Consider the following 16,784-nt stretch of genomic DNA (forward strand, 5'->3'; position numbering starts at 1 on the left):
CAAACGTTCTGTCAGACTGAAATGTCTCGGTTTGAGAGAGGGGAATACAGTGTCTCATTGGGTTCTGCGTCGTCTAGGATGAGCTGGGTTTGGGTTTCGTGCGGCAGGGCACTCAACTTCACAGGGACTGTAGAGTAATACACAGCGCACAGGCCAGAGACGCATCATTTCCTGTTTCCTGTCGTCGTCGTCGTCGTCCCCCCTCCCCCTCCTCCAAGTAGAAAAGTGTGGCCCTGACCCCGACTCAGGACTTGTCCGTGTTGTTTCTGCAGGAGTTGCTGCTGGAGTTGCAGTGGACCTGGGAGAGCTGCATGCTGGTGTGGAAGGCCGAGCTGAGACGACACATGGACTCGATCTCCTCCAGCAGGCCTTTCTCCTGGCTCTCCACCCCCGACGCCCTGTCTGGCTCCGGGGCCTCCTCCACCTCCCCCCCGCAGGCCTCCCTCTCCCAGGGCACCAGCACGCTAGGCTGCCTGCTCCCGCTCGGGCTGGTCTGCCTCAGGAAGGCCTTGTCCTGGTACTGCTTCACCGTCTCCTTGGAGAGGACCTTCCTGCGGAGGATGGACGAGCTGGCCTGGGGCTGGGCCTGGGCCTGGGGCTCGGAGTGGGCCTGGGGGTCCGAGATGGTGCGATACCTGACCTGGGGGAGTGGCTGGCCGGAGGTGCAGGTAGGCGATGTGCTGGGGGGGTTCCTGTGGGGGGATGAGGGGGATGGGGACTGGGTGAGGGTGGATACGGGGGGTGGTCCTTGGGAGTTTTGGTGCAACGCTGGGAGTAGGGGAGGACTGGAGCGCTCCGCGGGCTGAGGGGCACACACGGCCTGCGTCGGGGCGGAGGCTGGGACAGGAGTCAGAGGGGCCCGCGGGGGGTCTCCCCCCCTCTGGCTGGGCTGCCTGCGAGGCGACGGGGGCAGGTGTTTCCCATGGACGGCACTGTCGTCCTGACCCATGTTCCAGCCCCCCTGCTCCCCCCCGCCTCCCCCTTCACCACTGGGACACAGCTGGTTACTCTCACTCTGGGGGTTGGGCTTGTTCTGGAACAGAAAGGCACAATAAGGCAAGCAGGAAGAGGGCAAAGGGTTAGGAAGGAGATCTGATCTCCCTCCCACACTCACACTCACTTAAAAACATCCACTCACTCCCTGCCTCACACTCTCTCTCCCCCTCTCTCTCTCCCCCTCTCTCTCTCCCCCTCTCTCTCTCTGCCTCTCTCTCTCCCTTCCTTTACCGCAGCAGTGTAGTCTATGTCCTCCATGGACCTGAAGAAGTCCAGGCTCTTGGCTGCGCTGAGTCTGCCCTGCTCTGTGCTGGTGCTCAGAGAGTCCAGGATCTCCTCCAGTAGGTTCATCCCGCCAGCCTGGGAGGAGTCGGTGTCCAGCTCCAGCGAATAGGAATCGTCGCTGTCCTCGGTGTAGGACGGCACCTCGCCACTGTCTTCAGACGAGATCCTAGGAGGGGGTGAGTTGTGGGAGAGGGGGGAGGAAGGAGGTGTAGAGATACTCAGTCCTGAGAGCAGGTAGCTTACAGAGGACCTGTTCTACCCAAATACATAAATACAAATAGTATTCTATAATTCAGTAGCATGCTGGAAATGGCCATCTATAATTCAGTAGTATGTTATAGTATAATGTCAGACACATGGGCTTATCCAGTGTGTTGGGGACCATGGGGAATATATTCTTTCGAGAAGCCTTAACTATCTTTCACCACTAGAGGGCAGCATTGGCTCAGCAAAGTAGAGCACCAGCGCATTAACACCCAAACATACAGTTAACATTAAGACAGCCACCGCTAATAACACCAGACCCAAAACACACGTGTATGACTGGAAGTGTGTTTGAATAAAGTTTTCATACTTGCTGGCTGTGTCCAGTTCATCGTCATCGATGGTGAAGTCTGGACATCCCATTCTCAGGGGATACTTTGTCAAATGACTCTGTGGGAAAACAAACACTAGTCAAGGGGAAACCCACTCCATCTGTTTAAAAAAAATATTTTTGTTACTTTTTGATTTTTTTTCCCCAAAACCTTTAGAAACTTTTTTCAAACCTTTAGAAACTTTTTTCAAACCTTTACAAAACTTTTTTCTACAGCCACACCAAGAATTGTGTTAGCCCCACTATGAAACAAACAAGAAGATTGTGTATTCACATTGAAATACAGACATTGATTTGAGCCCTACGACTGTATGGATTACTTAAATAGTATTGCAATTAACCAAGACTCATGTCAGAATGTCAAAATGCAAAAACACAAGAATTGACATCTTGGGACAGGTCAAGTTCAGTTTGGGACGGTTCATTTTGTACTTCGGGACGGTACTGGGACAGTGAGGGGGAAAAAAAGTTAGTTGCGAGCCTTGAGTCAAATGCTCTAGCACTGAGCTATACCTCTCCCCTGTATTTCTATGTATGCATCTCTATTTCCCCACACCGTGTTGTTAGAGGAGTTCCAGTGAGATAGTTGTGGGCGTGTGGGGGTGATATCAGTGTGTGTCAGGGTGCAGGCCCAGTCTGTTTTATAAGCCACCTGTGTAACATGTTTAATGGCCAAGTAAAAGGAGCGAGCTTTTCCAGCACGCAGCCTTTCCCCAGCAGGCAGGACACTGGCCTCAGGCCTGCTATTAACATGCCTTGCTGAGTACCACTGCCTGTGTTCTCACTCATACACTGACTCTCTGGCACCCTAAACCTCTCTCTCTACCCCTCCTTCTCTTCCTCTACCTCCCTCTCCCACCGTCTCTCCCTCTCCTCCTCTTGCTCTGCCTTCTCTCTCCCCCCCCCCTCTCTTTCTGCCTCATTATCAAAACCTGACAGAGCAGTCCTTTACACACCCCAAAGAGAGGAAGGGAGAGAGGGAGAGAGAGAGAAAAGGGGGACACAAATCCCTGGAGAGCTAAAGAAAGAGAAAATTGGATAGGAAGAAGGAGGGGTGGTGGTGGGGGTGGGGGGACCTAAAAGCTCCCCAGAATGGGAAGCAGGGGGAAGCATTACCGCAGCGCACCAAGCCGGTCCTGATTAGCTGCCCCAGTGCCAGCCAGACAGCGGAATGTAGCCTGTCTCTGGCCGGGCTCGTTTAGGACTGAGAGGCCAGGGCAGACCGGAGGACTGGGCTGGGTGTTAGGGGGCACACACACACACACACACACACACACACACGTACACGCACATAAGACACACACTTACGGCTTTAACCGCCGTCCTCGCCATAAAAACGAACGCAGGAGAAATGTGTGCAGTGGCCACTTAAGCTTCTTAGCCATGGGGCTAAACAGGACCACATGTGGAGGCGGCAGAGGCTGCCATGCCGTGCCTCTCTACCCTCTCTCCTTGCCTCTCTCTCTCCCAGCCTCTCTCTCTCCCTGCCTCTCTCTCTCCCTGCCTCTCTCTCTCCCTGCCTCTCTCTCTCCCAGCCTCTCTCTATCCCTGCCTCTCTCTCTCCCTGCCTCTCTCTCTCCCTGCCTCTCTCTCTCCCTGCCTCTCTCTATCCCTGCCTCTCTCTCTCCCTGCCTCTCTCTCTCCCTGCCTCTCTCTCTCCCTGCCTCTCTCTCCCTCTTCCCCTCTCTCTCCCTGCCTCTCTCTCTCCCTGCCTCTCTCTCTCCCTGCCTCTCTCTATCCCTGCCTCTCTCTCTCCCTGCCTCTCTCTCCCTGCCTCTCTCTATCCCTGCCTCTCTCTCTCCCTGCCTCTCTCTCCCTGCCTCTCTCTCCCTCTTCCCCTCTCTCTCCCTGCCTCTCTCTATCCCTGCCTCTCTCTCTCCCTGCCTCTCTCTCCCTGCCTCTCTCTCCCTCTTCCCCTCTCTCTCCCTGCCTCTCTCTCTCCCTGCCTCTCTCTATCCCTGCCTCTCTCTCTCCCTGCCTCTCTCTCCCTGCCTCTCTCTCCCTCGTCCCCTCTCTCTCCCTGCCTCTCTCTCTCCCTGCCTCTCTCTCCCTCTTCCCCTCTCTCTCCCTGCCTCTCTATCTCCCCCTCTCTAGTAGCTGGAAGCCATAATGAAAACGATTACAGAGAGGTCCAAGCCTGGGATCCCCAAAAAGGCTTTAATGGATCCCTGTGCCAGGGCTGTAAATCTGGCCACAGTCCTACAAGGCAGCCAAAGAGACATGAGATGCACCTGTGAAACACTGGGGGGTGAGGGGTGCACGCACCCCACCCCCGAGCATGGCACACACCCATGCCATGCACGCACAATGACACACACACACACACACACACACTTGCATTAGCACACGCACTTGTGTACCCATAGTCATGTACACACACACACACACACACTTGCATTAGCACACGCACTTGTGTACCCATAGTCATGTACACACACACACACACACACACTTGCATTAGCACACGCACTTGTGTACCCATAGTCATGTACACACACACACACACACACACACACTCAGAGCTTGAAGCTAGTCAGCCTGTTCACATGAGCAGTGGGGCATGTTTACAGGGCATGGCCTCTCGGTGTGTCTAGGTGTTTATTAAAACAAGGTGCACCCTTCCAGACCCTTCTAGAGCTTTCCGTCTGCCCAGCCCTGCACATGGCTGCAGACAATCACACATGTTCACTTCCTGTCCCTCGTCTCACCACGGACTGGCGCAGTCACGCTCTCTCATCCTCTCTCTCTCTCTCTGTCTGTCTCTCTGTCTGTCTCTCTCTCTCTCTCTGGTAGTGTTTGATTGTAGATCAAGAGATTCAACTGGCTCGATTCCTGTCACTTTGGATAAGTGTCTGCTAAATTAACACTCTCTCTACCTGTCTCTCCCCCCCCCCCCCCCTCTCTCCTCACAGTGTACAGATTGAGAGTGCTGGGAAAAGACAGCAAATGGACCGTGCAAACAGAAGCAGTCCGTCTCTGAAACCGAGTAAACCGGTTTGGAAGAGAGATGATGAATCGTGCGGTTTTGCGTCTTTGATAGCGTATTTAATAAACCAACGGACTTGATGTTTCCCTCCGTCAAGGTAAACTCTGTCGACGAGGCCTCTCCACATGTTCAGGACTCATCTCCAGCAGCTGCTAACACAAAGTGAGTTTTCCTCTCCCACTACGTACTAATGCTGTGTAATAATGTAGGAAATACACATAGCATGAGGGGCATGTACACACATGTTACAATATATTAAGGGAAGTCAAAGCATGTACACACATGTTACAATATATTAAGGGAAGTCAAAAGCTGGGGGAAATGCAGTTAATATCGCCAGGTATTCCTGGACTCCATCTCTGTCAGGCTTCTGCTTTCCAACGACGACAGCCAAGGTAGGAAATCTATTTAGAGGAACGCCGATGGAACTGGGCATCTAAATCCTTCAAATACGACACAATAAATCTCGATTTTCATTTATGTGGTTACGAGAGGAAAATAGTCATCAACGTCCACTAGGAGAAATATTTGAAGGAAGGGAGAAAAAAAATAAACTTGCTTTCCACTTCTCCATTTTTTCGTCCGCATGACCAGTAATGCGTAGCAATCACGTCACTCTGCACCGCGGCCAGTAACGCTGGCTTTTATAACCGAGGCCTACGTTATACATTTCATATGGTATTTCTGAGTGGGCACTGATCTCACAGCTTGGCAGGGAATGTGAAGATATGCCTGGAAAATGCAAACAAACGCCGAGGAGAAGTGGCTAGAAGTGAGGCCAAGTGTGTCTCACTCTTTAAAAGGCGTTCGCTTAAAACCACAGACAGTGTTTGAGGCTGGATCCACTGCGCCCCTGTCCAACTGGCTGCTTCTGAAAGCTGTCGCTTTTAAAACACCGTCTCAAAGACGAAAGGGAGTGGGGGGGACAAATTCTGCACATTCTGCTGAAGTCCAAAACGATGCTGTAAAATCACCAAACGTGTTGGGTGGGTGCAGTACCCCTGCGCCACCAGCAGATGGCACTTTGGTTTCAGGCAAGAAGGGAATATCTGTTCCTGACCGCTGAGGGTTCATGGAGCCAGAGGAAAGACAATTACCAAACGCACACGTCCCCGTTAAAGTCACAAAACACACCGAACGTGTCTCTCATCCACATGTCACCACGCAGTTGAGTGTTCGTCATTCCCTATTTTTATGAAAGTATTCAAACTATAATCTCCTAGTGACACGTAAAGACAGATACATGCAAAACACACACACACACACACACCCTTCTCCATATCCTGTGTGTCACATGGGTGTTTGCGTCCTGGCCTGCTGTGGTGTGGAGGCTGGCTGCGCCAGAGGAAGGAGCTGTGTCACCATCAGAGCTGCTGTCACTCTGGCTGCAGCGGCCCTCACAGCTCACACACACACACACACACACCAGCACACACACACACACACACGCACCAGCACACACACACACGCACCAGCACACGCACCAGCACACGCACACACGCACGCACGCACACGCACACGCACCAGCACACACACACACGCACCAGCACACACACACACGCACCAGCACACACGCACCAGCACACACACACACGCACCAGCACACACACACACACACGCACACACACACACACGCACACACCAGCACACACACACACGCACACACCAGCACACACACACACCAGCACACACACACACACACCAGCACACACACACACACACCAGCACACACACACACGCACACACACACACACACACCAGCACACACACACACACCAGCACACACACACGCACACACACACACACACACACCAGCACACACGCACACACACACACACCAGCACGCACACACCAGCACGCACACGCACACGCACACACACACCAGCACGCACGCACACGCACACGCACACACACACACACACACCAGCACACACACACACACACACACACACACACACCAGCACGCACACACACACACACACACACCAGCACGCACGCACACACACACACCAGGACGCACGCACACCAGCACGCACGCACACACAAGCACGCACGCACACCAGCACACACACACCAGCACGCACGCACACCAGCACACACACACACCAGCACACACACACACACCAGCAGTGCACACACAAGGTTATGTACACGCAGACAAACACTTGTTTTGTGCTAATAAAATAACACCTGTCCATCTTAAGTCCTTAAATCAACAAGGTGATTTACTTAAGTATCTAAATGAATGTCGCTACATCACAAATAATGTAAAAACGTATTAACAAGGAGAGAAACAAATGACAGAAAAGGATGAATCCTAAACATGTATGAGGAATTATGATCTTGGAGCAGGATCACATGTCTGTAAAACGGTGAGCCTAACTCCACTGTGGGCCCCTGGCTGTGTGTGTGTCTGATGATACATCAGATGAATGGGCTTCTCTCTCTAACTAGCATGAGGCATCTAGGGGTAGGGTTGGGGCTAGGAATGAGGATGGGGTTAGGGTTGGGGCTAGGAATGAGGATGGGGTTAGGGTTGGGGCTAGGAATGAGGATGGGGTTAGGGTTGGGGCTAGGAATGAGGATGGGGTTAGGGTTGGGGCTAGGAATGAGGATGGGGTTAGGGTTGGGGCTAGGAATGAGGATGGGGTTAGGGTTGGGGCTAGGAATGGGGTTAGGGCTGGGGCTAGGAATGAGGATGGGGTTAGGGTTGGGGCTAGGAATGAGGATGGGGTTAGGGCTGGGGCGATGGATGAGGCTGGGGCTAGGCTGGGGATGGGGCTAGACTGGGGATAGGGATGGGGCTAGGCTGGGGATGGGGATGGGGCTAGGGATGAGGCTAGGGATGGGGATGAGGCTAGGGATGGGGCTAGGCTGGGAATGGGGATGAGGCTAGGGATGGGGATGAGGCTAGGGATGGGGATGAAACTGGGGCTAGGGATGAGGCTAGGGATGGGGATGAGGCTGGGGATGGGGATGAGGCTGGGGATGGGGATGAGGCTAGGGATGGGACTGAATCTGTGTATAGGCCAGGGGCTAGGCTCAGGTCTGGGTCTGTGCTAATGTCCAGCAGGACTAAGGTAGAGGTACAGAATCCGGGTCCAGATAGCTTCAACAGAGCGGAAAGTCCATGATGAAGCAAATATTTCTGAAGTTAATCAAATGATTCTGATCCGTTTTGCATAATATGATGAATTAAGTTATTTTACATTCAATTCACTTTTCTCAATTGACTGAATTAAATAGCAGTAGTGAGCAAGATAGATAGAATGAAAGAGCAAGAGAAAAGATAGAAAGATAGAATGAGAATAAGAGAGTGAGGGAGGGAGAGAGAGAAAGGAAGAGAGCAGTGCTTTGGGACACTGCCTCCTCTCTCTGCACCAGTGCTCCCTTGGGCCCCGTTACCGTGGCAATGCACAGGGCTCTGTCAGAAACCTGTGTGAGGGGGGGAGGGGTTCCGGACAGCCCTTTAGAAAACCCCCAATTAGTGCTGCGTGCTGACCCAATCCGGTGCTAGACCAGGGGAGTAACACAGCTCATTACAGAGACACTGGGACCGGGGCGTGGCCACGGCAACCACATCATCAGCTGACCTTGCTGGTCAACACTGCCACGGTTGTTTTTGAATACACACACACCCTGTAGTGTGCAGTAGGTTGAGAAACGCTACAGAAGGTTATTTGGACTTTAATTTAATATTGTAACTCCTTCTTTTGTTGTTGAGTCACCATGATCCCTGGCACCTACCCCTGGGAGTCTGTTTACAGAACATCTAAGCAACGCTGACTTAGATGTGCCAGTTACCAGATAACAGGAGGACTTCATAGGGGGGGGTTCTGACTGTCAGACGTCTGTCCACAGGAATCACCGAGCAGAACGCTTGTGAACGGCCGACCTTGGACTGTGGAACAGCATGACCTTCCAACAACTGAACATCGGGTCCGAACCTGCTTATCAATAAACCCAGCACGCCAGCCGTTCACCTGCTAGCTACAGTAGAGTAGAGGTGTGTGTGTGTGTGCGTGTGTTAGGACAGAGAGACACTGACCCTCCTTATCTTCTGCAGTCTCCGTGGCGATAGGCTCTTGGTGCTGGTGGGAGAGCCAGCACAGGTCAGACCCCCTTCCTCCTCTTCCTGAGAGACGGAGAAAGAGAGAGAGAGAGAGATGGGGGGGAGGGAGGAGAGGATGGGACGGGAAGAGAGAAAAGAACAGATATGCAGAGAGAGAGAGAGATGGTTAGAGAGAGAGAGAGATGAATGTAGAGACAGAGATCTCATTAGATGAGAACGCACCACTGTGGCATCATACACTCACGCATTCATCCCACTTCTATCCAAGGTCAGTCATGCTCTATTGAACGTGTGTCTGGCGTCCTGCTGCACTGATCTGAGATCTCCCTGACCCCTCACACACCACCAGGAAGGAACTCCAACCTGTATGGTTATCTGGCTAAACCAAGTCTACACCCACTGTACACACCCACTTTACACACACACACACACACACACGACCAGACCCCCCTCCCCTCTCTGGCCCACACGCCCAAGATGTGATTGCCTTATCAAAGCCGTCAGCCTTATGGAAACAAACACCTCGTTACATTAGCTTTGAGAAATCATTGATGAAATATGCACACAAAGACCAGGCAGCGGCCAGGCCTGTAGGACATGACAGGCACCAGCCAGAGGGGGGGTCAGAGGGGGCTGCGCACCCCGGAACAAAGAGCCACGCAGTCCTCACAAGTCATTACCACCATCACAGTCACAGTCACAGGCTACATACTAAGCAGTGTGGGTCTGGGTATAAAGTGGGTGAGTGTGTGAGTGTCTGTACGTGTGCAATGTGTGTGTTTTAAATGTGTGTGAGTATGAATCGTGTGTGTGTGTGTACTGTAAGCCCTGGAGAAGTGTAACATCACATTGCTCACCCTTTGTTTCAGTCTGCTCCTCATGCCCTTAATGCCCTGCCTGGCATGACTCCTGGCCTGCGAGGGACACACACACACACACACACACATTAGTAGTCCAAACAGGTACCATTAATATTCCTCTCTGGTTTCATGTAACATCAAGACATGCTTTGATCGCCGTGGACAAAAACACAAAGACAGAAGTTGGGGAAGAAGGCCAACCGGACTAAAACGACACACACACACACAGGACCCGTTCTAGAGGAAGCTTAACTGACAGTCTGTAATACCAGCCTGTTAATACCAGCTTATGGTATTTGAGTTTGGGATATAGTAGAGTTTTTAGTTACTGAATAATGGGGGGGGGGGCAGCATTCTCACAGCTGGACTTGCCTTAGTCACTGCAGTGTTGAGCAAAGCTCCTCCCCTCTGAAACACACAACACATTCTCCGTTAGTTAGCTCTCATACACACACACACACACACACACACACACACACACACACACGTTGCAGTCTTGCAATCCTCACTCCGTCTCTGCAGTCCTCTGTCCACACAGAACCCATCTCACTTTCCATGTACTCTTCTCCCTCGCCCCATCTTCCTCTCTCTCTCTCCCTCTCCTTCCCATCCCTCACTCCCTCCCTCCCAGGTATTTAGTGCGAGGACTCGGAGAGCTCAGAGGCAGCGTGGAGAAGCTAAATGTCTAAAGTGTGTAAATGGCAGGCGGTTTGGAGTGGAGCGCCGGATGAGAGCAGAGGTGAAAGGCAGCTCTTTATAGATCCCTGTCAGTCAGCAGATGTGAACTTTAACAAACCTTTGAAGAGCACTCTGGAGAACTAATTCTGCTCCGTCTGACGGGAGGAGAACGGGGGCTTATGTTCTACGCTCGCTCCGACAGAGCTGTGTCCGTGTTTCCTGACAGCATCAACACGCCACGCCGGAGACGGGAGCCTGTCACGTCAAATGTCCAATCACCGCCCTCTCCGTCTCACCCTCTCTCTATCTGTCTCACCCTCTCCCTCCCTGTCTCACCATCTCCCTCCCTGTCTCACCCCCTCCCTCCCCATCTCTCCCTCACCCTCCCTGTCTCACCCTCTACCTACCCGTCTCACCCTCTCCCTCCCTGTCTCACCTTCTCCCTCCCTGCCTCACCCTCCCTACCTGTCTAACCCTCTCCCTATCTGTCTCACCCTCCCTGTCTCACCCTCTCCCTCCCCGTCTCACCCTCTCCCTCCCCGTCTCACCCTCTCCCTCCCCGTCTCACCCTCTACCTACCCGTCTCACCCTCTACCTACCTGTCTCACCCTCTTCCTCTTCATCTCTCCCTCACCCTCCTTGTCTCACCCTCTCCCTCCCCATCTCAACTGTCCTCCTGCAATCGTCGGAGACACGTGGAGCGAAGACCACTTCTCCAGGCAGCCTCCAACTACAACTCTCCCTCTGTCCCATCCACAACCGCCCCCCAACACCAGCCCCCTCCTGTCCACCTCCCAATAACCAAATACCAGAAACACCATCTTCTGCAGCTCCCATTCTACAGAACATTCTTCAGCTATTCTGAAAGACAGCATGTTAATCTGATTCCTGCTTACCTTCACAGTGTCCATCCATTGTTGATAGGATCTGGAATTACCTGAAGGGAGAACAGAGAATCATATTTAGCATGAGCACTTGAGAGCATTGTTTCTAAATATGTTTTACTGTATGTTAGGCTGTTGACTGTGTAGGGATGGATATAAGAAACCAGACTAGTCTGGTCCAGTTTAAACCAAACGAATCAAGTCAAGTCAAGTTCAGCCCAGACCAGACCAGTTCAGCCCAGACCAGACCAGACCAGTTCAGCCCAGACCAGACCAGTTCAGCCCAGACCAGTTCAGACAAGACCAGTTCAGTTCAGCCCAGACCAGACCAGTTCAGCCCAGACCAGTTCAGCCCAGACCAGACCAGACCAGACCAGCTCAGCCCAGACCAGACCAGTTCAGCCCAGACCAGACCAGCTCAGCCCAGACCAGACCAGACCAGTTCAGCCCAGACCAGACCAGCTCAGCCCAGACCAGACCAGACCAGTTCAGCCCAGACCAGACCAGACCAGCTCAGCCCAGACCAGACCAGACCAGCTCAGCCCAGACCAGACCAGCTCAGCCCAGACCAGACCAGTTCAGCCCAGACCAGACCAGACCAGACCAGTTCAGCCCAGACCAGACCAGTTCAGCCCAGACCAGACCAGACCAGCCCAGACCAGCTCAGCCCAGACCAGACCAGACCAGCTCAGCCCAGACCAGACCAGCTCAGCCCAGACCAGACCAGCTCAGCCCAGACCAGACCAGCCCAGACCAGACCAGACCAGCTCAGCCCAGACCAGACCAGCTCAGCCCAGACCAGACCAGCTCAGCCCAGACCAGTTCAGTTCAGCCCAGACCAGACCAGTTCAGCCCAGACCAGTTCAGCCCAGACCAGACCAGACCAGACCAGACCAGCTCAGCCCAGACCAGACCAGTTCAGCCCAGACCAGACCAGACCAGCTCAGCCCAGACCAGACCAGACCAGACCAGTTCAGCCCAGACCAGACCAGACCAGCTCAGCCCAGACCAGACCAGTTCAGCCCAGACCAGACCAGACCAGCTCAGCCCAGACCAGACCAGACCAGCTCAGCCCAGACCAGACCAGCTCAGCCCAGACCAGACCAGTTCAGCCCAGACCAGACCAGACCAGTTCAGCCCAGACCAGACCAGTTCAGCCCAGACCAGACCAGACCAGACCAGCCCAGACCAGCTCAGCCCAGACCAGACCAGACCAGCTCAGCCCAGACCAGACCAGCTCAGCCCAGACCAGACCAGCTCAGCCCAGACCAGACCAGCCCAGACCAGACCAGACCAGCTCAGCCCAGACCAGACCAGACCAGCTCAGCCCAGACCAGACCAGCTCAGCCCAGACCAGACCAGACCAGACCAGACCAGACCAGCTCAGCCCAGACCAGACCAGACCAGCTCAGCCCAGACCAGACCAGTTCAACCCAGACCAGACCAGCTCAGCCCAGACCAGACCAGACCAGCTCAGCCCAGACCAGACCAGTTCAGCCCAGACCAGACCAGACCAGCTCAGCCCAGACCAGACCAGTTCAGCCCAGACCAGACCAGACCAGACCAGACCAGACCAGACCAGCTCAGCCCAGACCAGCTCAGACCAGACCAGACCAGCTCAGCCCAGACCAGCCCAGACCAGACCAGACCAGACCAGCTCAGACCAGACCAGACCAGCTCAGCCCAGACCAGACCAGACCAGACCAGCTCAGACCAGCTCAGACCAGACCAGACCAGCTCAGCCCAGACCAGACCAGCTCAGACCAGCTCAGACCAGCTCAGACCAGCTCAGCCCAGACCAGACCAGCTCAGCCCAGACCAGACCAGACCAGCTCAGCCCAGACCAGACCAGTTCAGCCCAGACCAGCTCAGCTCAGCCCAGACCAGACCAGCTCAGCCCAGACCAGCCCAGACCAGACCAGCCCAGACCAGTTCAGACCAGACCAGACCAGCTCAGACCAGTTCAGACCAGACCAGACCAGCCCAGCCCAGACCAGCTCAGACCAGTTCAGACCAGACCAGACCAGACCAGCCCAGCCCAGACCAGCTCAGACCAGTTCAGCCCAGACCAGACCAGACCAGACCAGCCCAGACCAGTTCAGCCCAGACCAGACCAGACCAGCCCAGACCAGCCCAGCCCAGCCCAGACCAGACCAGACCAGACCAGCCCAGCCCAGACCAGTTCAGTTCAGACCAGACCAGACCAGCCCAGACCAGACCAGACCAGACCAGTCCCATGTTTGATCCACTCACTTCCACAGAAGCCCCCCAGGGTGATCTCCTCTTCAAACACGTCGGTGAAGCCTCGGCCTGCGTTCAATTTGGCCAGCCTGCCGTCAATAAACTGCAACCATAAATAACAGCACAGCTTATTAAAGGAGAGGGAGGGGGGGGGGGGGGGGGGGTGGGAGCCAGGTGAAAAAACACAGCACACCACAGAGCGTTTTAATCCTACCTGCTCCAGCCCCTGCCCCAGATTAAGGGGGTGGCAGGGATTTGGTAATGGGGAGCAGGTGAGGGATTAGGCTGGCAGACGTGTGCGCTACACACCGTCAGCATCGCCATGCGACTTCATTTCCTCCCTTTGTCACATGGAGGTTATTAAACACATCTCATAAATACGGTTGTAATAACCTGGCCGTTACGCGTCACACACCAACACACACACACCAACACACACACGCGCGTTCGCACGCGTTCACGAACATGGATGCACGCGCACTCGTACGCAAACCTTCGCTTCTGCGATGAATATGGAACTAAAACGGCGGAATGTTCTAGGCGTTCCGACATGAAAGTCTCTACGGAGGAGGTTTTACAACCACTGACCGAAGAGAGAAAGAAGAAAAAAAAAGAAAAAAAACAACAAAGAAATCAAATAAAAGCCATAAAACATCAAAGAGTTCTTATCGGCGTGGCTCATGATAAGAGGTCTGGTTCTGGTTCTGAGGCAGCAGGCAGAAGCCTGGTACCGTCCCAGGAGTAACGGGTGAATCGGCTCAAGATGTGAGGATCGACTGGTACCAGAACCAAAACCACCTAAAACAGTCCTGTCCTCACAGACGGGTTACACCGCCTATCCTTCCAGCTGCACCTTATTCAGCAGACCATTTTGTATCCAAGGCAATGCACAGAGGGGGAATCAAACCTGCAACCTCTTGATCTGCAGTCAAACCACTGAACCACTGAGCTGGCAATATCCCTCTATGATCGAGCCATGTTGTGGTTGGCTTCGGCCTACAGGCCTTGCTGGGAGAGCTATTTATAGTCCAGTGTGTGTCTGGGTGTAGTGTTTATCATCTGTTTGGGTGGATGTCTCAGAGGGGCAGCAGCTAACTAGCTAGCTAACTAGTGCCCTGCTCACCGGCTGAGCTGGCGGAGGGGAACTTCCATCATTAGATTGTTTTAATGAGAGATGAGACTGCAGCTTTCAGCCACTGGCCCAATTAGTGCACATAATCAACCCAAATCATCACCTCGCCAAAGCCTCACTTATCCCCCCCCTCATCCTCCTACCCAGGATTACCTCTCCAGACTCCAGGTCCGTAATTAGGCGTTACCCGGAGGCAGACAATGGCCTCTCCAGAACGCAGAGAGGGCTCGCCGCGGCCTGCCTTCAGCGTGGGAGTGTGCGTACGCGGCGTTTGTTTGGGGGGGGTTTGTTTTTGTTTTTCGAGGGGCTGGTGCTTCAAAAGCAGATCTCAGAGAGATGAGAGAGAAGTAAGAACACGAGAACACGGCGCAGCTTGCTCCATCCTGTGCTGACGCAGACAAACATTCAACTCCTCTGTCGAATGTTATTATTTGCCTCCTTATTCAAATCACGATAATGACAACGATAATGGAATCGGACGCTTTGATCCAAAGAGGCAGTGAGTGAGTCCTGCTAAGAGGCCTGTGGCTGTACTAGAGTGGGAGGGGGTTTGAGCCTGGTCTGTGGATATCTGAAGAGGGGCGTGGCTCTTCTCGTCTGACGCACCTGTCGAGTCGTCTGTTTGCCGACGCAGAGGAAGTGAGACGTCTCGCCTGCTGTCAGACACGGCCGGGATGGATGGACGACCCGATGTGCTCAGATGCCGGACTCTGATGCGCTCTGATGGGCCACACACAGCCCTGTTCTGTGGTTTAGTTCTGATCCTTTACTTCCCGGCCCTGCGGCTGACCACTGACCCCAACTGACAAACATGGATGCAGGGGAGTTCTAGAACATGAACCCCCCCCGCTGGGGGTTCTAGAACCAGGGAGTTCCAGAACGTGAGGGTTAAGTACCTCCCGACCTATGCGCTTGTGTGCAAGTGCATAAGTGTGTGTCCCCGTATGTCTGTCTGTGTGTGTGTGTGTGTGTGTGTGTGCGTGCATACGTGTGTGTACACATGCGTGTGTCTATGTGTGAAGGTTGATAGAAAGCAGGTTATTGTTGACAGCCATTCCTCCAGATTCTCTTGGCAGCTTTCCCCCACATGTTCTGCTCTGAACGGGCGGCGATAGGGATGGGTCGAGATGGACCTTGTCTGAAAGAGTGTGTGTATGTGTGTGTCCGACAGATCCAGGGAGAGCCAGAAAGAGAGAGAGATAGAGAAAGAATTTTCCCAAAAAGGGAGGGAGTGTGTTTGTCAATGTGTGTGTGTGTAAGCCTGTGTGTGTGTAAGCGGATGTGGGTCAGGGCCAGAGCAGAGCTGAGGAGTGCTGGCCTCTCTCACTGCAGCAGGGAGGAGGAGGAGATAGAAGGGGTGGGAGAGGGGGAGGGGGGGAGGGGGGGGGGTGATGGAGATAACGGCCCTACGCTAAGCTACCACACAGACGGGAGCACGGTGGGAAGGGAGGCTTTGAACTAGCGCTCGCTATCTTCCGATGCCTGGGAAAGTTATGGACGGGCAGGGCGTCCGAAACAAAAGCCCGAGTGTAAATCACACGGTCATCAAGGCCGGGGGGGAACAGTGCCCTGGCAGAGGGGAGACGGGCGCGCACGACACAGGAGAGGAACTCTCCATTACACCGTCACGTTTGATCGTAGGTTCGTCGGCCTGTTTGTTTAAAAGGTCCAGAGTTGCGTTTCGAACACACCCTCTGAGACACACACACGCACACATATTCACACACACACACACACACACACACACAGTCAGAGACACACACACACCTGTTTGAAGAGCTGCAGATTGACGGCCATCTCCAGGAAGATCCTCATGGTGCTGGAGCGATGGGCCACGAAGCTCTCCTCGCAGAACGTGATTGGCTCTCCCTGGACAACGGCAAGAACACGGGAGGTGATTCGCTCTCAGTGGACACAAAACACAATTCGCTTCAAGGGAAATGACCCCGGGCTGTCAAAGCACCTTTTAAAACACCTGCATGATAAACAGTGAGGATTCTTACTTCAGGCACACCAAGGGAGGATGAAGGGATGAGGAGTCGTGAAGAATCTTTC

General features: G+C 53.8%; 1 protein-coding gene across 1 annotated transcript in view; it reads right to left on the reverse strand.

The window, feature by feature from the left end:
* Window positions 1-233: 233 nt before the first annotated feature.
* dennd1b (DENN/MADD domain containing 1B) overlaps window positions 234-16,784 on the reverse strand; it is a 49,254-nt gene continuing 32,703 nt past the window's right edge. Inside the window, 9 exon segments of the mRNA XM_067230526.1 lie at window positions 234-1,033; window positions 1,228-1,447; window positions 1,856-1,935; window positions 8,911-8,997; window positions 9,792-9,848; window positions 10,167-10,202; window positions 11,369-11,409; window positions 13,610-13,700; window positions 16,497-16,598. Coding sequence (XP_067086627.1) covers window positions 245-1,033; window positions 1,228-1,447; window positions 1,856-1,935; window positions 8,911-8,997; window positions 9,792-9,848; window positions 10,167-10,202; window positions 11,369-11,409; window positions 13,610-13,700; window positions 16,497-16,598 — 1,503 coding nt within the window. The 3' untranslated portion in view covers window positions 234-244.

Source organism: Osmerus mordax, chromosome 27 (assembly GCF_038355195.1).
Source record: "Osmerus mordax isolate fOsmMor3 chromosome 27, fOsmMor3.pri, whole genome shotgun sequence".
NCBI classification, from domain to species: domain Eukaryota; kingdom Metazoa; phylum Chordata; class Actinopteri; order Osmeriformes; family Osmeridae; genus Osmerus; species Osmerus mordax.